The sequence below is a fragment of the Juglans regia genome, chromosome 12, assembly GCF_001411555.2.
Source record: "Juglans regia cultivar Chandler chromosome 12, Walnut 2.0, whole genome shotgun sequence".
NCBI classification, from domain to species: Eukaryota; Viridiplantae; Streptophyta; class Magnoliopsida; order Fagales; family Juglandaceae; genus Juglans; species Juglans regia.
In genome coordinates, this window is record NC_049912.1 from 342,298 (window position 1) to 363,960 (window position 21,663).

At 34.9% G+C, this 21,663-nt stretch overlaps 3 protein-coding genes across 4 annotated transcripts; 2 read left to right on the plus strand and 1 right to left on the minus strand.

The window, feature by feature from the left end:
• Positions 1-1,791: 1,791 nt before the first annotated feature.
• LOC109003545 (growth-regulating factor 1-like) lies at positions 1,792-5,491 on the plus strand. Of its 2 annotated transcripts, none has more exons than XM_018981716.2 (4): positions 1,792-2,439; positions 2,944-3,168; positions 3,620-3,974; positions 4,380-5,491. In XM_018981716.2, the coding sequence occupies exons 1-4, from the start codon at positions 2,025-2,027 to the stop codon at positions 5,188-5,190; spliced, it is 1,806 nt and encodes a 601-aa protein (XP_018837261.2). In that variant the 5' UTR covers positions 1,792-2,024; the 3' UTR covers positions 5,191-5,491. The 2 variants fall into 2 exon arrangements, with proteins under 2 accessions (XP_018837261.2, XP_035539756.1); XM_035683863.1 differs by having other exon boundaries at positions 3,662-3,974.
• An 8,395-nt stretch (positions 5,492-13,886) lies between these two features.
• On the plus strand, positions 13,887-14,886 carry LOC109019530 (phytosulfokines-like). The gene is made up of 2 exons (XM_019001823.2): positions 13,887-14,395; positions 14,486-14,886. The coding sequence occupies exons 1-2, from the start codon at positions 14,279-14,281 to the stop codon at positions 14,612-14,614; spliced, it is 246 nt and encodes an 81-aa protein (XP_018857368.1). The 5' UTR covers positions 13,887-14,278; the 3' UTR covers positions 14,615-14,886.
• Positions 14,887-16,769: 1,883 nt separating this feature from the next.
• On the minus strand, positions 16,770-21,663 carry LOC109019531. The gene is made up of 3 exons (XM_019001825.2): positions 21,038-21,663; positions 20,406-20,593; positions 16,770-17,634 (listed from the first exon to the last, which is right to left on the minus strand). The coding sequence occupies exons 1-3, from the start codon at positions 21,549-21,551 to the stop codon at positions 16,951-16,953; spliced, it is 1,386 nt and encodes a 461-aa protein (XP_018857370.2). The 5' UTR covers positions 21,552-21,663; the 3' UTR covers positions 16,770-16,950.

Sequence of the window (21,663 nt, forward strand, 5' to 3'; positions counted from 1 at the left end):
TGTCTTTGTTTGAACTCAGCTTTTCATTATGAATGAAATTTGCTTCTATTATATAAAAAAAATCAACCAAAAGTATTAAAACTATTATTGTCAAATTAAAAAATTTTAGTGTGTTCCTCATGGGCTGGTGCTTGGCCACCCTTAAACCAGATCTAGATGTAGGGTAGCTATTGTGCCATGCCACCCCCACAATCTTACTTTGCTCTTGCGAGGTGGCATGCTAAATTTAGGCATGCTGGGTGGCGTGTGACTCAATGTTTTGAATACTATACATGAAGTTGTACCAGTCAAGGTACTGGAACAAAATATTTTAATACCGGTATCATTTCGTGTACCATTTCGGAATAATTGATATATGAATAAATTATATATAAATACATATATATAAATTATAATAGCCTAGTCTGAATTGAGAGTCAAAAAATAAGCTTATAATTTGAAAAAATGAAAAAAAAAAAAGTTGAAAGTCGGAATACAGGCCGGTGCAGGCTGAAATTGAGGACGGTACGACTAGTATTTGGGCCGGTACAAAATGTATATGGTACCTGTACTAGCCTAGTGTAATGATGAGATGATATGAAATGGTTAAGAGTGTTTATGTAATCAAACATGACTTTAATTTGCAGTTAATCTTTAAAAATGATATATCCCATTTTACAATTAACTAATATAATTATGTCATTAGATTAAAAATAAATTTTAATTTTATAGAATTATTGTTCACTTTATTTAGGCTTCATTTATTTTTACAGATAAAATGAAATGAGTTACAATTAAAGTTAAAAGTTGAATAAAATATTATTAGAATATATTTTTTTAATATTATTTTTATTTAAAGATTTAAAAAAATTGAATTGTTTATTTTATTTTGCTTGAGAATTTAAAAAAGTTATGATAATTAGGTAAGATGAGATGAGATGAGTTAATAGGAGTTGTAAAAACAAACGAAGTCTTAAAATTGTAAAATAATTATAAAAAATTTATTAAATAGTATTTAAAAATAAAAATCCTGAAGAAGAAAAAAAAATCTTAAGTTGTGTTTAGTTGTTGAATCAAATTCAATTCATATTAAATTAATTATTGATAAGATCTACTATCTTTTCAATTTCTTAAAAAAAAATTAAACTTATATCAATCTACTTCATATATTTTAATTTAAAACATTAAATTCACATCAATCTAAGAGCATTAGTATTGGTCTATGTATATACATATGTAATGTCATATTTGCATAATATGACCTTAAAATCCTCCACATTGGCTTATGCATATCCAAATATTTAGCTACCTATGAACAGTGCTTATTCAAATTTGGATAACTACTATTCACTATACAAATCATATTTTAAACATTATTTCTCTCTCCTCCCACTCTCTCTCTCACAATTCTTTTATTTTCTCTCTCCTTCAACAGCACAACAAACATTCACTTGTACATTCATTTTATTATTATAATATATTATATATATAATTTTCATTTTATTATATTTTTAATATAATATATAAAAAAATTATATTTTTTATTATTACATTTGTATTATTAATGTCAAATGTATGTAGTAGATGTTAATTGTAAAATATATATAAAAAATTTGATTTTAGCAAAAAATTAATAATAATAAAATAATAATATTTTATTATTATTTTATCTTAAATATGTATAAACTAATGTAAAAATTTTACTTAAATAGTAAAATAGATATACAAAATAGGTAATTTTATTTATGCATATATATATATATATATATATAGACTAATACTGATGCTCTAAAAAGGTTAAATCCAACTTATTCCACGTTCAAATGTAACCTTACCCTCACACATCTAGTTTCGAGTTTTCTTCTCTCTCCCCAATTATTTTCTTCTTCCTGAAATCTCACTCCTTCGAAAACTAAACTAAGCTCAACATTGATCAAAGCCCATCCTCCATATGCGACTTGTCTCTCTTTCCCTCTAGTTGAAGCTTATCCACTGCCCTGTCCATGAACTCATCATGCTTAATAGAGATTTTGTAGATTGATGGAATGTCCAAAATGGATTTTGGGTTAATGACTTTGGAGGCTTTGGCGGGTCCTGAAGGGGGAGGAGGTTCTTCTAAGGCCTCGGACCCCGAAACGAAGCTGAAGGGTCTTGGATCTGGGTTGGTCGAGCAAGAGGATTCCGGGGCTGGTGAAGATGATTGGAAGAGCTCAAAAATGGCCAAAAGTGGTAGTCTTTCATCCCACAAGCCAATGCCGTTGTACCATGGCAGTCCTTTGCTGAGATCTAATGCTTTTTCCACTGGTGATGGTCGGAAAGAGGAGCATACGCTGAGCTTCTCTTCGGTAAAATCAGAGGTCCCTTTTCTCAGGAAGGATGGTCTGATAGTGGACAAAAACATCCACAACTCATTTTTTCCTTACTACCAACGCCCGCCATCAGCTTACCCTACAAATGCAGGTAATCATTGCAACATCTAAGATTTGGGTTGAGCGTGCTTCTTTTAGGTTTAAAGGTGCTGAGGAGCTGGGAAGGTGGGTTGGTCAAAGATTGGTATGTGGGAATGCGACTCTGAAAGGGAGAGATTTCGACATTCTTGTGCAGAAGATGGGTTTGGTAATATTATTAAGTATCTTTATTTCTATGTCTCGGTGGGTAGGGGCATTTCATGGAAATTATAGTTTTGAGTCTTGTCGAGGAAAAAAAAAAGTTGGAATTTCCCTCCTCTAATATCCTCGGTACTTCTGCTTTAATTTTGGTAAAATCATCAACAGTCTCGAATTGATGGAAGAAAAAGCGCAAGAAAGGATAGGAAAATCGGGAGGACAAGCGGATAGACTTGTTTGGGTTTCTCTTTCTCACGTTTTGATTTTTTGTTCTTGATATTGTTCTTCTGTTTGTCTAGTTTTTTATATTATATGCAAGTTCCATAAATGTTATGTGCAAGTTATTTCATCTGTGCAGGTTGTGATTCTGGAAGCTTGAATGCAAGCATGCATGGGACCTTTGCCGGGGTTAGAGGACCATTTAGTCCATCTCAGTGGATTGAACTAGAGCATCAGGCTTTGATCTACAAGTACATCACTTTAAATGTGCCTGTGCCGTCCAATTTGCTGAGCCCCATCAAGAGATCCCTCTACCCTTATGGTTTGTCCGGCTCAACTCCTGGATCCTTGCCTCACAATTCATGTAAGCTTGTTATTTCCTTCAAAACTACAACACGCAGGACATGGAATTTTAAATCTCCCACAAGACATGCATAACTGCCAACCATGTTCACATGTTGTGTAAATGTGAGTGCGAGTTTGTTCTTTCCTGGTGGAGTTGTGGTAAAAATGGGGGTGGGTGAGTTGGAACTTGATGCAGGCAGCTGCTTCTTCATATATTCATAAATTCATATGTGCATCGCATATTACTTTACCGTTGGTCACGTGGGTTGTTTCAGCATCAGCAGCTATGCCTATGTTTTTAGCTAATATTTGGTAGAAAGCTTTATCCATATCCAGAACATAGTGTTTTTTTAGATGTAAATTACTGGCTTGGACACAATTTATTTTCTTCTTTTTTCCTCCTTTAGTCTGGTTGTCTTTTTTCCTCAATCCCTTCCATTTTATTAGTGTTTTCCTCTTTAAATTTATAGTGGGTTGGGGCTCTTTCCATCTGGGTTTCTCTGGCAACACAGATCCTGAGCCTGGGAGGTGTCGACGAACAGATGGAAAGAAATGGCGGTGCTCGAGAGATGCAGTTGCCGATCAGAAGTACTGTGAAAGGCACATAAACCGTGGCCGCCATCGTTCAAGAAAGCCTGTGGAAGGCCAGACTGGCCATGCTGCCTCTGGGACCACTAACTTGAAAGTGGTACCGATTACTTCTTCTGTGTCAAAATCAGTACTTCCTAGCGGTGCTTCCAACAGCCTCACTATTGGGCAGCACCAGTTCAAGAAGTTGCGGCCCGGTGATGTTGTCAATCGTTCTGTAGATGCTGTTGTCAGCAGGTAAAAAAAAAAAGAAGAACTTTTTGGATTAAATCTTCCATTATCTGTTCAGTTCTCATAATCCTTTTTAGGCTTTATAAGAGGATATTGATCTAGGCAGTCTGCATGCTTGCACTTTCATTTTCTTTCCTTTATTTTAAAGCAGACCCCATCATCCATATTTACTTTGCTGAAAGTGACTAGTCCAACTAGTAGAAACTTAGGATTCCTTTTCTAGGGAGATATTATTATATGCTCTTCTGCAATTTCTATATATATAATTGAATTGAGATCTTTATGGTAGATATTACAAAATTATAAAGGCTACGAGTTTTGCATAATTGTTACTGATAATTGTAAACATTCTTTTTTTTTAGACCTTTCCCAATATTTGCTTTCCTGAAACTGTGAGCCTGTGTGTGGCAGAATGCAAGAATCTGGGGCCCTTTCCACGATGTCTTCCGCAATCAGCCTGAAATCTAATGAGTCTACTTTTACCATTTCGAAACAAGAGATCCCATTAGAAGAATTCTCTGAGTCCTTGTTTGGCCTAGTATCTACTGATTCCCTGCATAATCCTTCACACAGGGGCTCCTGCTTAAATTCTAAAAGCTATGGTTCTTTCCTAGACTTCAATGACCAGGAAACCCAAGACCAAAATCCCCTCCTCCAATTCATTGATGACTGGCCGAAGGACCAGTCAAATTGCTCGGTCATTTCCTGGCCAGAAGAACTAAAATTGGACTGGACCCAGCTATCAATGTCAATCCCTATGGCCACCTCTGACTTCTCATCATCATCATCCTCACCCACTCAAGAGAAACTTCCCGTTTCACCTCCAAGGTTAGTTCGAACTCAGTTTGAGCCAACTCAAATGAACTTGGGGATTAGCACTGAACTTAGTGAACCATCCAAGAATCAAACTAACAGGATACCGATCTCCTGGGGTACTTCAATGGGGGGTCCTTTAGGTGAGGTCTTGACCAGCACTACGAACATTGCAAGAGCCAGCAAGAACTCTTCAGCTCTTATCCTCTTGACTGAAGGGTGGGATAGCAGCCCTCAGTTGGGGTCTTCTCCCACGGGTGTCTTGCAAAAGGTGCCGTTTGGTTCTCTCTCAAACAGCAGTTCAGGCAGCAGCCTGGGAGCTGAGAACAAAAGGATCCGCGAAGGAGGTAGCATGTTTGATGATGTGCTGGGCTCAACTCTTGCAAGTTCTTCAATTCCATCCTTGTAAGAGAAACAGTCAAAGGCTCGAGACATACAAAGGATTTGAAGAAGAGGATGTAATTAGTTAGCACGTGGAAGAAGATCGAAAAGCGTGGAGTAACTCTTTGTTTATCTGATGGAAGTTTGGTTGTTTGTAATTTTTTTTTTTCCTGCCCTCTCTCTCTCTCTTCTCTATGAATGATTTAATTTGAGGTAGGTAGTTGTCTGATTTTAATTTTAACAGGTATCGACGACTTCGGCTCTTGAGAATTTGTTGTCAACTATATCTTTTTATCATCAAAAGCAATTTATACCGAGAGTTAAATGTCTCATATCTTATTAGCAATTTGGCTTTCCGCTGTGCTACAACAATTTGATCGTTCACGAATGGGCTGCTTAATGTGAATTATCATCAGCTGACAGCAGCTGCAGAAATGATCATATGAGCTATGTTCAGAATTTGTGCAGTGCAGCCCGGATAAGAATCTTTTCAAGTATACATTTACTACAAAATATGAACTATTCCTTGTGCACCCTGGAATTAGTAGTGCCCATTAAAAACAAAATTGATAAATAAAATGATGAAAACATCTTATATTTTGTACTAAATCATTACCATCCATTTCAAATAAAATAGAAATTATAGTATTCCAATTTCCAAGTAGTTCCCAAAGCTTCTATCATCATCAGATCCATAGCACATACATACCTTCCAAGATACAAATATTCATTAAAAAAAAAATGATAGACACAACTATAAAGCAATTTTTTACAGTTCTGAATTTGTTTGAATTTGAAAAAAAAAAAAAAAATATTTTAGACCCTTGGAATAGACCCCACTCCAAGCTTCTACAGTTGGGAGATAGCTCTCGACACTATCTAGGTAGTAAAAATGAGGATGGTGAGTTAGGTTGGAGTACCCTGAAGTCCAGACAGGGGGCACTCTTGTGGCCTGCCCATCAGGCAGATCCCGCCATTGTCCTTGCAGCGTTATTGCCTATGGGCCATGACTGACAAAAGTTGGCATTATTTTGGTCTTTAGCTTGTTGACTGTCCCCTCAGAATATAATTTGGGTCCCTAAATTGGATCACACTTTAGTTTTGTGCTTGAATTACTGACTCTCTCAAATTTTAATTCCTGAAAGTTTAAAAGAGGTTTTAATGTTATCCGTATTTGCTTTATTGTGCCAGCAAAAGTTGCCGAGGTCCTCCCATTCATAAGGAGTAGTCTTAGCTGGGAAAAACTTTTGGGGCCCCTTGGATCCTTACTTGTAGCTGTCGTTGTACGTGTTATTTATCATGGGCAAAATGCTATTTACATTAAGTGTGAATGGAAGACAACTGGATGTGGCAGTATTTCTCGATGAACAAATATGAGATAGGTGAACAAGGGGGCTTTGCAAGCAAATAGTTCTAACTCGAGCTGTTTTGATAAAGTCAAAAGCCAGTTTACAGTTATCTATTCGGGACTATCAATTGTAGAACTCGGCAGTCGGCAGGTTCAGAAAATCAAACGAGGCTTTAAATGCAGCAAGCCAGGATCAGATTTGCTTGTTTACGTGACATGAACTCACTCACACAGAGCTATGGAGAATTAGAAGGCCATCCCCTGCATGAGCTTGAAATAATAGGTACAATTTTTGGTTTAATTAAAACCACTGTCTCTCTCAAACCCTTTTAATTTGCTTCAGCATTAATCACAACGTACAACAGAATATGAGACAAAAGAGATGGAATCTAAAATCAAATCAACCTTGTGGGGATATTCTCATCCCCTCCCTTGGGTTGGGCCTGATCGAGATATTAAAATCCATCCCGACCCAACTTGCATCCCTCCAGTGCGTCCAAGAACCATCAACACATCCGGCCCATGAGCATACTGAGCATATAAGACCCACCGGCCCCTGAGCCCCTAAGCCAATAGGCCCGTGTTGACGCAGGCAAACAAGACCCACCAACTATGATGCCATTCTGCAGGATCATCTTGCATTTAAGGGCCGTATCCGTCAAACGAACGGGGATCGCTAACAACACCCCTACCTCTGACGGACTGCGCGGAAAGTGAACGCTTTGCCACCTGCCATCAAAGCATGACCCAAGATAAAACGCCGCATTAAAGACTATGGTGTGGCACCTGTGCTTGAGACGTTGACCTCTAACATAGAGTACGAGTTTTCCCCTCCATATCTAATGTAAAAGGCAGACACTAGGAAACAAGGTGTGGGGTTGATGTTTTTTAGAGAAAATACTTTAAGAAGAAAATACTAACTTTGGTATCGGAGGTTCTCTAGAACAACCCTGATCCCACCATTTCCTCTGTGTTGCAGGTGATTGAGTCTAGTACCCAGTGTGCGAAACATGTCATCAACACAACCCAGTTTAATTCAAAGCCTAATTTTAATGAAAGACCACTCTGGTCTACCATAGACATTACTCATATCCAAACCGATGGAAATAATCATTTCCCATCTCTCCTCTTATTCTTTGAGAAATTCATAACTTCATATGCAAACAAGATACATTATCAGTTAAAAGCACTGTACATGTATTTTTTAAATAATGTGGGGTAGCATCCACTTTAGCCTATTAGTTTTAATTCGCTAAAACTAATTTGGATACTAGTGTTTGTACACAACATTACATAAGCTAATAGATGGGTGGATACCCGTTGCCTTTTTTATGGCTTTTGGTTTTTTGAAACAAAACAATATTCGTATAATTTAATCTTTCTAAACATACATGTGGAGAAAATGAAGAACAAGTGAGCAAATCACCTTGAAGATGATAGCTCCAAGCTATCAACCAAGAAATTGAAAAGAAATTAAGAAGCAGGAAACAAGAAGAATTGGGAGAAAAGTTTTGTATTTCTCGATAGAATGAATTAATTTGTACAGACTTATACCTATCATTTATATAAAGAATATTGCTAATATACACGTGTTGTGATAATAACTAATCTTGCTAATGAACTTGCTGACTCATATCTCCCTTGAGATGGAGTGTGTGCATTGATCACACCCATCTTGGAAAGCAGAGATGTGAACTGTGGTGAAGATAAAACCTTTATAAAGAAATCTGCTAATTGATGTTGTGAATTAACATGGAGAGTATGCAAGATGCCAGATTGAATTTTCTCCCTAACCAAATGGCAATCAATGTGAATGTGTTTCATTCTCTCATGAAACATTGGGTTAGTTGTTATGTGTAGAACAACTTTGCTATTACAGAAAAGTAAGGATGGTGAAGTGTGATTAATACTACAATTCTTAAGCAATGCAATTAATCAGGTTAATTCACAAGCTATAGAACGAAGAGTTCTGTACTCAGCTTTAGTTGGGGATCTTGCAATAGTGTTTTGTTTCTTGGACTTTCAAGAAATAAGGGATTCACCAAAGGAGACACAAAAGTCAGTAACCGATTTCCTTATTTCAGAAAATGTTCCCCAATTTAAATCTGTGAATGCTTTTAGCTGTAAAGAGGAAGAGGCAAGACGAAATATACCTTGTCCTGGAGTGCCTTTTAGATATCTTAATACCTGATGTGTAGCATCCAAATGAGCTTGAACAGGTTTATCCATAAACTAAGTTAGAACTTGAACAAAGAACTCCAAATCTGGTCTTATAATAGTTAGGTAAAGTAACATTCCTATTAGTCTTGGATGAACAGTTGGATCAAATATGATTTTGTGCAATAGAGGTCTTCTTTTGCACATTTGTGGCCTTCTTCAAAATAATGAGGCTATCATGAAATTGTGTCAGCCTAGTCCCATCAGCCATGACGATGTAGCTTTTTAATTTCTATATTCACAAAGGAAAATACAAAATTGCAGCCTACTGTGCGCTGCAGCCGCAGCACACTCTACTGTATTGAGTGTAAAAAAAAAAAAAACACTACGCAAGTGTGTTGCGGCTACGGGCTGATACCAAGAATTCCTCATTCACAAAACCGATTCTCTAGTACCAAAATGTAACAAATTCCCTTGTGTAAATGTAGAATAATAATGATACTCTCACTTCGAGAGTAAGTACCTCAAAAAAGAAGATGAGAGAACGATAGAACTTTCTATAATATTTTAGATAATTCCAAAAAGGTTTTGCAGGTACCCTATACGTCAGGGATTCCCAACTGAATACTGACGCACTAGAGGGCCCAAGCCCATTACATGATAATTTAAACAGGAAACAGACAGAAATAAAACAACACTGAGTAAAGATAACTGGGCCCAAGCCCTGCATACAACTAGTTAATCAAATATAAGTCCAGCATGGTTTAAAAGCCCACGAGCCCATAACCCTCAATCCTTTCAAGTGTTTTCCATGGTGTTCTCATTCTATGTCAACGAACTCTGTGGCAGTTGTCTAGTATTTTGTCATATGACTTTCAAGCATCGTCGTAAACATTTGAAGAGGTAAATACTAAATACAGAAGCAAAAATAATTAATTAAAATTATATTGATGATGTTAATTGCTAATTTGTTACTAACTTAGAGTATGTCAAATTGTCAATGTATTAATGAGCTATATTAAACTTTTTACATTTTGTATATGAAGTATAAATAATTGAATTATCCATAGGTCCATACATGCTTTATATTTACTTCCAACTTAGGTATTTTACAAAAAAATTATCTAGTAACTTTAATTAGATTATAGATGTAAATGTTAATAATTAGTTAATGGTGAATTGGTGATAGGTTAGTTAATTAATATTCATATAATACATTAGTTAATTACATTAATATTTGTAATTCATGAAGATGTAATTGCTTTTACTTCAAACATTAGTGATACTAATCAGTAATACTACATGTTATACATTATGGAATATATTATATATATATATATATATTATATAATAATACATTGATACTAAATTATTACTAATACTATATATAGACTTATAGTTATGGACTTATAGTGATTTAGTTATAATTATAGTTATAGTGATTTTGTTTAGTTATAATTATATCGATGATGTTAATTGTTTCTTTGTTACTAACTTAGAGTATGTCAATATGTTATGATAGTTCTAAGTTAATGCATATATAATGAGCCATATACAACTTTTTACATTTTGTATATGAATTATAAAGCAATAAGCATAAATAATTTAATTATCCATACTATTATAAATTTATACATATATTATAATTTATACTATAACTCTTATAAATTTATAATATGTTAATATATTAATATATACTAGTACTATATATTATAGACTATAGTTATACATTAAAGAATATAATAATACATTGATACTAAATATATATAGTTATAGACTTATAGTGATTTAGTTATTATGATTAGTATAACTTTATAATAATATTAGTATTAGACTATTAGTATGGCTATATATTAGTAATATTAGTTATGGTGAATCAGTGATTTAGTATAACTTCTACATTACTATATTAGAGACTAGAGTATTAGTATTAATATAAATATTAGTATTAGTTATAGCTATATAGCCTATATTAGAATTTAATTAGACTATATAATAGACAAATAGTATTAGTACAATTGTATAAGTATATTGTATAGCTATATATTAGCATTGATTATAGTGATTAGTATAACTATATAATAGTATTAATAGTAGACTATTAGTATAGTTATATATTAGTATTAGTTAATAATTACTTAATGATGAGTTAGTGATAGGATTAAGTTAGATAAAAATTATATAATTAATTATATACAATTATTAAATAAATAATATATATAAATAATAATAAAAATATATTATTTATGTTGACTAGGTCCGATCAGGGTGAAAACTCTTGGACCGGGACCAGACCTAAAATATTCGGTCCTATATAAATTGGATTGAGATCGATCGGATTCAGTCCCGGATCAGTTTGGTCCAACTAGTTTTTTCAGTCTGGACCGGCCGAATCTCACGTGGCCTACCCATATCTTTGAATTTTAAAACATACAACTCGATCCCGGCCTTTTGAATCCAATCTATTAATAACCCAGGATACATATGAAACTAAGATTTCATATCAATATTGACCTTAAAGAAGGTGGATCGAGTTCAAGTACTTTAAATTCTCCTTATGTTAGCATCCATTTTTAGACATGATGAATATTCTACCGGTAAGGACACTAGTACATGATAGGAAGCTGTAGGAGACAAGGGCCTTGGAGTACAGTACTCGATCATGAGTACTCATTACGACAGTACTAGTACAGTACGTGTATAATTATATTTTTACAAGTGCCTTGGAGTCGTCAAATTAACATAGAATGTACTTCGTGTTATGATGAGAATAGAAGTCCAGTATCAAAACATCGATCATATTTATACAAACACACAATATAATCTCTATCGAAGAAAAAAATTGTGAGAATGCAGGAAATGATGATCTTACTGTTCAAGGAAGCTCCACACATTAATCAATTCAAAAATATAAACATGTCAACTTCAAAAGAAGAATATGGTACTATATACGACAGTGCAAGCAAGCTACTTTTATTGGATTGTGATCTGTAGTTTGGCCGCCGCTAAATATTATGCGCATATATATAACATGCATGCACTCAAATTAAGGAGGGAGGGGGAGAGAGAAATTAAATCATGTATACAGATATAGATATATATATATATATATATATTATATAACTAGGATAAAGAGCAAGAAATTATGCAGAATGCGCAGCTCAACATTCCCTTTACCTACCGAAAGAATGTCAGCTGAATAATCTTTTTGACTTGTACGTTGATCAATTAAGCTGCTAACATTGGCTTTCGGTTTCACGTAAATTCCTTACTTCCAACTACTGCATGTCTGAAGATTCTTTCCATCCCTTCCTCGGCTGCATTTTTTTTACTCTTCTCTTCTGCCTTTTACTTTTCCTAAATACGATATTTTTAATATCCCTTGTCTCTCGTCCATCCTCCTCCGTGAACAATCAAAGATATATATAGATCTTGGCTCCATGATCTTCTTGGATATATATATGACTTGCCTCCATTTCCTCAAAGAATTATTCTATATATATAATTATTCCCCCGATTTCCTTCATGTATATATGTTGTCAATTTTTAATATGAAAGTTGTTCACGTGAAGTGGAATCTAGAAAGATACAATATCACGGCCGGCTTATCAGCATCTACGTTAATTATAAGAATATATATATATATATATATATATATATATATATATATTATTAATAGCATGCGCATTTAGTTATTGATTTATATTATATGGTGTATGACTGATAATATTTATTTAACTAAAAATCTTATTTAACATAAAAGAAATCATTAAAATTGTTTTAAATTAATTACATAAAATTAATTTATGAATTTGTATATATATGATATATATTTTTTATATTTTGAGTTACGTACCGAGATTAATATTATACGTTCGAATATATAAGTGTGGTGTTTGAATATATTCAAACTAAATATGTTCCGTTTGAATGGTTTAGAAACTTTCCCGCCAGGTTTTGCCACCAAATCTTTTTCGTTTGAACAAAATAATTTATCGTTCGAACGGGTTTAAACTTTTCCCAGCATAATAAATTACTTCCCCATCAAGATTTTATTGTTCTAACGGATTTTTATCCGTTTGAACGAAAAAACTTTTGAGACGATTTAATTCGTCACAAAAAATATTGTTCGAATAGATATTTATCCGGTCGAACGGTTTTATAAAGTCATCAATTTTTAAGACGAAATTTAATTTCATCTCAAAAGATTACTTGAATAATTTCGTCCCTAAAAATCAAATTTGTTGTAGTGTGACCTGGTTCTACTTTTGTGATCAGTTGCCACCAGTACTACCGTTCAATTTGTCCAAATATTGCAACTTATTATAGCTTGCATGTGTAAGGAAGTAATTTGCAGAGGAGCGCGCTTGTCCCGCGGCCCTATCCAGTTTTGGCTACATGGGAAGCATATTCTGGTGCTGACTTATAATTTTACTTGTACACATGATGAATAAAAACAGTAACTAGAACTCCCAGAGGAAAGCTGATAATAGTCAATAGACAGCGCTAGCTAGCTGCCCATAATCAACGGAATTTACGAATTATTGTTTCATATAGATATAGTAAAACAAATGCTATATATATATATATATATATATATTTAGGTCATGTACATGTCATGGTGACTTCATAATATATGGTTCAGCTGATCAGTATAATTAGCATATATATATAAGAGCTAGCTAGGGATATTAATGTATATGGTGTTCTAGAATGTACGTAGCTGTCTTTTTAATTAGTTTTGAAAACTGAACGCGTTTGAGAAAACAGGAATATCAGCAATCCACGCAGACACAGAAAGGGACGTCTTTAATATATATATACGCAACTCCGATCCGTAGCTGATGTGAATACTAGAAAGCAGTACTTGTCGTTACTGGTTACAGTGCTGTGGGTTTACCATATATATAAGAATTTGAATTGCTTACGTTGCTATGATGTCATTAATAGTAATTGGTTACGTTTGCGCTTAATTAATACTAATACCATATATATATATATATATATATATGGATGGTGTCACTTAATTATGCCTACTGACCGACCACTTGCAAATAAACCCATGCACATGATCTTTTCATGTCTTGACTTGTAAATGTAGATGGAATCAATTACATATTAACATTAATAATGCTGGGCTGCCTAAAAATTTAACAGGACTCGATATGATCTGATCTGTATCCAAATTCGTCCCTTTTAAGCCATTTATTCTGGACCAACCAGGCTAGGCTCTCTCCCTCTGATCTGTCTCTGATCTCTCGGCTCACTCTGTGATCATCATCTCATTCTATAAATAGCATGCAAAGCAAGTCCCCAGCCACATCAACAAGGATTCCCTACCCCTTTCTCCGGGAGTTTTGCACGTCTTTCGGTTAACCCTCACTTTCTTTATCCCTTGATTTCTTTTTTTCCCTCTTAACCGTATATCTTTATCTAATTTAAATCAAGTTCTTGGTACATAGAAGGTCTGCCTCCTGGTTGTCAAAGTTCACACATTTATAATTTGTCTTAATCTCCTCGATCAATCATCTCTTCTATAAAGATCAATACACCCTTTGGTCTCTGTGTCTCTCAATCTTACTCCATCTTTCTGTTGTAAATTCATCGAAAGATGGCAAAGGTCGTCAGCCTGTTGATGATAGGCCTCCTCCTCTGCTCCACGCTGACCTACGCTTCACGTCCAGAGCCTGGGTTTGCTGATGCAACTCCTGCGAATACCCTTCATGCGGTTGGTTTATTTTGCATGTTGTTTTTAACATGTTTATTAATTAGGCTCGTATATACAGATCAATTGGGATTTATGAGTTTTTTCTTATAGGATGAGTCGACGGACGTTCATGATGCTGTGGATGTGGGTTGTGAAGGAATTGGAGAGACGGAATGTTTGACAAGGAGGACTTTGGCTGCTCACATCGACTATATCTACACCCAGAAGGAGAATCCATGAAATTATTCTCATGCATGTCCTCGATCGTTACTGGTTCATTTCATTTGTGGAATATGTAATATTAATTACTTGATATGATATTAATGTACGTTTCTTAATTAATTTCTTCTATATATAGGCCAGTTTTGCTTTGTTATTAATTGGCCAGAATGTTACAGATCAAAAAATAACTTCAACAAACATGAATACGTACGGTCTTGGTCTTCCAAGCGGCCATTAATTATATGATGCTGACCTCTCGATCGATTGATATCGTTAACTTTCCGATTCAACCACTCTCATCATGTTTTATTAAATGCAGTCGCAGATATAAATCACAAAAGAAAGGATCAAAGAATAATTAAGTAGAAAGTTGGTGAGTATATAGCAATTGTTATTGGATTTAAATGCTGCTCTATTACACGCCTCTTATTCTTTTCTTGAGAATTCAATGTAAACAACCATTGATGTACGTTCAGTTGGGGAAGATGAGAAATAACTCAAAGGTAGCACTGGTCGTTGTAATTGGTTGACAGTTGAGGATGAAATAAATTTGATTAAAACCTTTCGAAATTAATGTCATGTCCGAGGCATGCATGCCTAATATATATATATATTATATATAATATGACACAAACTTAATGGAATGCCTTTAAAAGACCTGATGATGTTATTATACCTATAATGACCCCAGACAGAATTAGAATTATTTTGACATCTACTTAATCAACATAAGCTAAGAATTGAAATTGAGATCCAAAGAATATGCTACACAAACTTTGAAAAGTATTCATTAATGATCAAATTCGAAATCAATAAATGAAGCCCGAAAGTCAAGCTTAAATAGCTTCAAAATTCAAAATTATGAAAAATCTTTTCAAAAAGGAAAATCTAAATTATTGTCTGAAAACTAAATATGTAATGAAATAAGAGTCCTATAAAAAATTTAGCCAAAATCAAAATAAAAATTACTTCCAAAACATGAAATGAAACATTTTCTAAGATGACAAAAATGAACGCAAGTAGATTATTTGAGGGCAATCCAATAAAGATTCGGTGTTTCTTGCCATATTTGCAAAAATCTATTTTCTTGAAGCAGTTCAATGTAGAATCTAGGCATGGATATCTCATATTAGTTTGGGTTTGCATCATGCTTACCGGGTTGGAGAGAATTCGACATCGAATTCTAAACTTGCTTGCATCAATCTTTATGATATCCAATTAGATCCATCTTTCTTTTATTTATTTTCTTGTCCCAATGATCATGACAAAATAAAAACACAAAAAAAGTATTTTCAACTTTTTCATCTAATTATAACTTTTTCAAACTTTCAAACATGCAAAACATAAAAAATAATAAAAGTTTTTCAAATTTCAAAATAAAAATTATATTCAAATAATTTTTTAATTTTATAATATTTTAATTCAACATTTTCTCTATCATTTTTCAAAACCTAATAAAATATTTTAACTTAAACAATTTCATTAATATTCACAAAATTCTCATCCCATTAATATCCTAAGCGTACTTGCTTAGATGTTCAATGGAACAAGTATACATCATGTCATGGAGGCTTTGGACCTTTTCTCCCATTCATTTACAAACCTCAATCTAAGGCCCTACCCTAGTTTTTGACCATCTTCGCGCACTCAATTTTGTGGTCCTTGCCTCGTTTGAACTCTCTCTCTCTCTTTAACGAACCTTACATCAGGATCACATAAGAAGTTAGAGTCAGCCGGGTTGGTCTATTTGGAGGGGGTCAAGATCTAACTGTAATGCAGATAGAATATTTACTAACTTCGAGTGGGCGCGCGTGAAGTATATAATTTTATGGATTTTTTTTATAAGTAATTTTATGGAAATTTCAACAAACTAGTGCTTAATGGTGGCATTATAGATCGCAAGCAAATAAAAATTAAAGGACTATGCAGTATGTACCACACGCTTCAGCTAAGAATGGAATTACACTTGTATGGGCTTTATCTGTCGACTTTGATGGATTTGTCAACATTTAGAGAACAGCTTATAGATATAATTTTGGATATAACAAAACATAATTGATTATTGTATTCTTCTGTCTTCTTTGAATTGTTAAGTTCAGGGAACATTTCCGGATTGTATCTCCTTCTCCATCAGTGATACCATCAAATTCCAAAAGCCTCAACAACAAGCAACTGGACTCAAATGTTTTTTCAATCAGCAAACACATTTATAAGTCTTAATTCTGGTTTGAATGGGCATCTGTACAAACTTAACAGTATCCAAGTCCAGAGTTGGACTTCAAAGACCATAGATGATATTCACCACAATTTTGGAAACTAAAGAGCATATACTGTTCAAGCCTTTTATGGCATTTTCAAATTACATCAATGTCATCAAGATTAAGCCAGTCATTAGGTTCCTTTGACTCAGGGTTACGAGCACTTACCTGCTCAGATCCAGCATATTTTATCTCAACAGAGCTGATATCTTTAACTGAGTCAGCAGAGCTTCTGCTCAGCTGAACCCAGTCTCGTGAGTCTTTTGTTGAAGAATCAGAAGCAGTCGTGGCTTTCGTGTAATGTATGGGCACATCTCCATCATCCTCCTCAAGATCGCTAAATGATACATCCTCATCATTCCCAATAGGGAAAGTAGTTCCACTTACACCAACCATTTCTGAACTTTCCTCTTTCAACCAATCATCACCATCATCCTCAAATTTATCATCTAAGACCCTAGAGGAGGAACCAGGCAGTGAATGTTGGTTCATGGTTTGATCCACTGGTTCATCCTTAACAACAGGCTTGTCAACAATCTCAAGTTCCGTACTTTGGACTGGGTGCTTCTCCATCTCAATGTCAGCTGGCACTGAAGAAGAGGCAAGTTCAACAGCTGACGTCTCGAGAGGGGCTGATTCTGATGCCCTAAGCTGCACCGATAGATGCTCTTCATGTGTTAAGTCAGTAGTGTTCACGTCTCTTCCCAAATATTCAGGTTCTTGCTTTGCCTTATTTTGGCTTTGCAAATCATGTATCAACATCGTTCTGGCTTCCACTATCTGCAAACATAACATCAGATGTTAGCAAAGCAGGATAGCGAATAATTGTGCACAACAAAAGGACAAAACCTTACAGTAAAAGGAAACATCGCATCCCACAAATCTAGGAATATGAATCAACAAGAAAAGGTGAGAATTGCAAAACTATAACTAAGAAAAAAGTAGGGCCGTTGATAAGTATGAAATCCATTTCTCCCTAAAATTGACTATACTATAATGGTACAAGAGGTCAAGCATCCCTCATGGATAACTTGCTCATCTAAGATCAAAGGAAAGAAGCCATTCTGTCCTTACGGATTTGAGGGGAAATTTTAAAATTAACAGTAGCCAAGTAATTAGCAGACAGGAAAGACATGGAATAAGCAAGGAAGATGAGAAATGAACTAGAACCTAAAAACGGAAAGCTAAGGAACCTAAATGGTTTGACAACTATCTGGCTCATTGCCTACAAAATAAACATCCTAACATAATGCTTTTAATCTCTCCATAGTACTAAAGATTTTTTTTTTTCTTCTCTCTTGAAAAGATCTTCCAGATGTAATCAAGTTTGTCACCTTGATTCACTTATGTTAGCAGAAAAATAATGTATTGGCATATTCTAATGATGAAATTTAGTCCAATAGAGTTGTAATTAATTTGGATTGAGTTTTGTTCGAGTTTGAACAAAAATCCAAGACAAGGTAAGTTTACTAGACTCCCAGGAGAGTAATGGTCGCCTGAGGCTTACACATAGAGTTCATTCAACATGAGCAACATATGCTCGACCAAGACCTTATACAGAAAGTTCAATCAACACACGCACAACATCTACTGGAGTGACCTCAGTGCTGGTGAAAGCACTAAGCACAAGATGATAATACATTTACCATATTAACTCAATTTATTTATTTATAAGTACAACATGACAACCAAGTAATCAACTAATTTCATAAAATTTAAACACAACATTTTATATAATTCTTGTGCTTTGATAAATATATACATCTATGATATTCTTAGCCATAATCAAACTAAAGTACATGGTTGAATAAATATATACAAAAGGGCCATGCCGCCATGGCAAGAAAGCTCAAGAATTATAGGTGTTGACTTATATGCTAACATAAGCAATCAAATATCACTCAGGCCTCGTTTGTTTTCACAATTCCTCTCAACACATTTCATCTCATCTAATCATTACAATTTTTTCAAATTCCACACAAAATAAAATAAAAAATTCAACTTTTTCAAATTCCAAAATAAAAATAATATTAAAAAAAAATATTCTAACAATATTTTATTCAACTTTTAACTTTAATCTCAACTCATCTCATCTCATCTATGAAAACAAACGAGGCCCGAATCTAGAAAGCAAACATGGGCCATACTGGGCTCGAAGCATATATATCACAATCACATGTCAAAATATGGCAGTATGGCAGTATGGCACCATGGTCTGTAAACCATCTTCAATATCAACTAAATTCTCAAAGAACAGATGTTTATATCATTTTCTGAGTATTTTTGGATGGGTAATCAAGAAGTTTGATTCATAATAATAGGCATAGTGAAGTACACAGAACACATACATGAACATTTTCTGAGTATTGAACTGATATTTATATTTTTTTTTCAAAAAAAATTACAAAAAAATATGCTTTTCTGCACTTTAAGCTCACACATAAAGCAACGAAAAGCATGCTTTTTGTAGATTTGCTTTGCTTTTGTTGGATGAAGCAATTTGGCCTTGGCACTTTGCACTTAAGCATCCTTTTTACCAGACAATGAGTGAAATGTTATGGATCAGTTTGCTAGATGCACGTGAGACTTGAAGTTGAATTCCAACAGGTTTATGAATCCTAAGTTAAATCTTATTTCAGTATTACCTATTTAAGCTTAATTATGCACGACTTTTGGATATTCTTGGGCATATGTTCAGAAATCCAAATGTATTTCTTGTAAGAGAAAACACTTGTGAACTTTTTATCCTGAAAGTCAAACAGTTCTATCCCTATCACAAGCCATCACCCTATTGATCTTTGTTCCTCTTGTTCTTGAAGGGTCAATGAGTTTGTGAATGTTCTGGTGTATTCATTAATGGGTACTGCTAGAGTTCCAGTAGATAGGATAAGGTTTGTACTTGAGGGAAACTCTTATTAAGAATTTTAGAGTTCTGCAGCTGATGTGAACAGAGATCTAGTGGTCACTCACATTGCTCACAGTCTGGTGTTTGAGTCTACAAAGGTTTTTGAGATCTTAAAACTGATTGTTATATTGATCTTCTATATAAAATTTATAGATGGTGGCTGAGCACCTCAGTTTTTATTTTGAATAGTTCTTCAAAAGGTCTTCCTTTGTGACCAAAATCTTCGTGTTCATTATTTTTATTGCTTTCTTAGTTTTTGGTTTCCATATCGGCGGTTGCTTATATATATGAGATATTTTAAACTCTACTTTGTTTTGTTCAAACACCTATTCACCCCATTACTTGTGTTCGAGAACTATGCCATTTGATTTTTCAACTTACTTGTGCTTGATAAAGATATATGAAGCCCTCATTAAATTGGGATGAAGTTTATACGGAAACCTTAAACCTCAACAATTAGAATTAACCAAAAAACCACTATGTGCCTTGCAACGTCTTCTACAACCCCGGATTAGATACAACGAACTTTTCATGGGCAAAATTGCAAATTACTCTGATACCCTATACCATTTCCAGTAATTAGTAACGTCACAAATGAACATTTTGTATATTCCAAAAATCCTAGTGCAACTGCTCGAGGACTTACTTTTGGTGTTGACAGAAGTTCTGCGTCATCTTTACCGAGTCTCGGATGCAACAGTACGAAATAAATCATCCAGAAGCAAGCCTCACTCATATATCCTGGGCAAAGTTCAATCCTAAGAGCAGCCAAGCTTGGTGCAAGCCGTTCAATAGCCAGAGCATGTTCTTGTTGGGCATCAGACATTTCAAATTCTGAGGCAGGGGAAAGGATCAGAATTTGTATAAATTTCAGTAAGAGCACAGAAAATACAATCACGTAAATATGCTATAAATTTCTAGACCAACATTTGACGGCAAGATGATTTGTGTGAACGGGATTGTCATCAAATCAAATACCTAGCATGCAGAATTGCCGACATCAAAATATAAATTTGATGAGCGAATCAAATCCCTTCATAACTTTCAAAATCAAATCTTCGGAACCCTCAAGCGCTAAAGAGCTTTACAGACATGGATTCAGGCTAGAGAGCTAAAGTAGCACATGGGAAAAACTCAATTATCACATAAACTACGGGATTTCAAGGATCAATATCAACTGTCAGCAAAAGAAACAAAAAAAAAAAAAAAAACAAATGCACGTTGAAATATATATAATCTTAGATAAATAAAAGAATGAAAAAAGAGAAGAAAAAATACCATCAGAATCTTCGTAGTCAGGGAGAGGAAAATCCAGCCAAGTTTCTGGATGCATCGAGACGTTTCTTGCGAAGGCCAGCACCTCTTCGGTTACACCGACAGCATCGCCGATCTCCTCCTCCGATCCAAGCAGGAGAAAACTGGAAGCTATTTTGGTGATCTCCGACACCGTTTTGTTGGTCGATAGCTTTGAGATGCCGGTCTTAAATTTCCCGCTGATCTCGGCGAAATCGCTGCGGATTCCGGAGATCATGTCCTCTTCGGAGGCCTTGTGATCGGAAGGTTGAGGAGGAGGGGCAAGGAAGGAGGCGACGCCCCAGAGTTGGCGGGATACGGTTTTTGTGAGCTCGGAGAGGTCATCTTTAACGCCACGTGAGGATGGAGTAGATGGTGAAGAGGGAGAGTCCGGCTTCTGCTTCGGTGGAGAGTTTGGATCCGAGGCATTGGTGGTGGTGTCGTTGTCGCCATCGTCGAGTTTGAGGGAGTTGGCGATCGACCTGGCTATCCAAGACATGGTTTTGCTTCACTACCCACACTGATCTGAACCCAGACCATGGATGGTGTTGACTTGGTTAGGGATGAAAGGAAAATGATAGGGATCCGCTCGGGGTTACGGCTCAATGCTC

What these genes read in the sequence shown, in the direction of transcription:
- LOC109003545 (XM_018981716.2), top strand. Translation starts at nt 2,025, where the DNA reads ATGTCCAAAATGGATTTTGGGTTAATGACTTTGGAGGCTTTGGCGGGT. An exon ending in AGCTTACCCTACAAATGCAG is followed by an intron (nt 2,440 to 2,943) that starts GTAATCATTGCA and finishes TCATCTGTGCAG; the next exon opens with GTTGTGATTCTGGAAGCTTG. An exon ending in GTAGATGCTGTTGTCAGCAG is followed by an intron (nt 3,975 to 4,379) that starts GTAAAAAAAAAA and finishes TGTGTGTGGCAG; the next exon opens with AATGCAAGAATCTGGGGCCC.
- LOC109019530 (XM_019001823.2), top strand. Translation starts at nt 14,279, where the DNA reads ATGGCAAAGGTCGTCAGCCTGTTGATGATAGGCCTCCTCCTCTGCTCC. An exon ending in CTGCGAATACCCTTCATGCG is followed by an intron (nt 14,396 to 14,485) that starts GTTGGTTTATTT and finishes TTTTTCTTATAG; the next exon opens with GATGAGTCGACGGACGTTCA.
- LOC109019531 (XM_019001825.2), bottom strand. Translation starts at nt 21,551, where the DNA reads ATGTCTTGGATAGCCAGGTCGATCGCCAACTCCCTCAAACTCGACGAT. An exon ending in TGACTACGAAGATTCTGATG is followed by an intron (nt 20,594 to 21,037) that starts GTATTTTTTCTT and finishes CCCCTGCCTCAG; the next exon opens with AATTTGAAATGTCTGATGCC. An exon ending in AACTTCTGTCAACACCAAAA is followed by an intron (nt 17,635 to 20,405) that starts GTAAGTCCTCGA and finishes TTATGTTTGCAG; the next exon opens with ATAGTGGAAGCCAGAACGAT.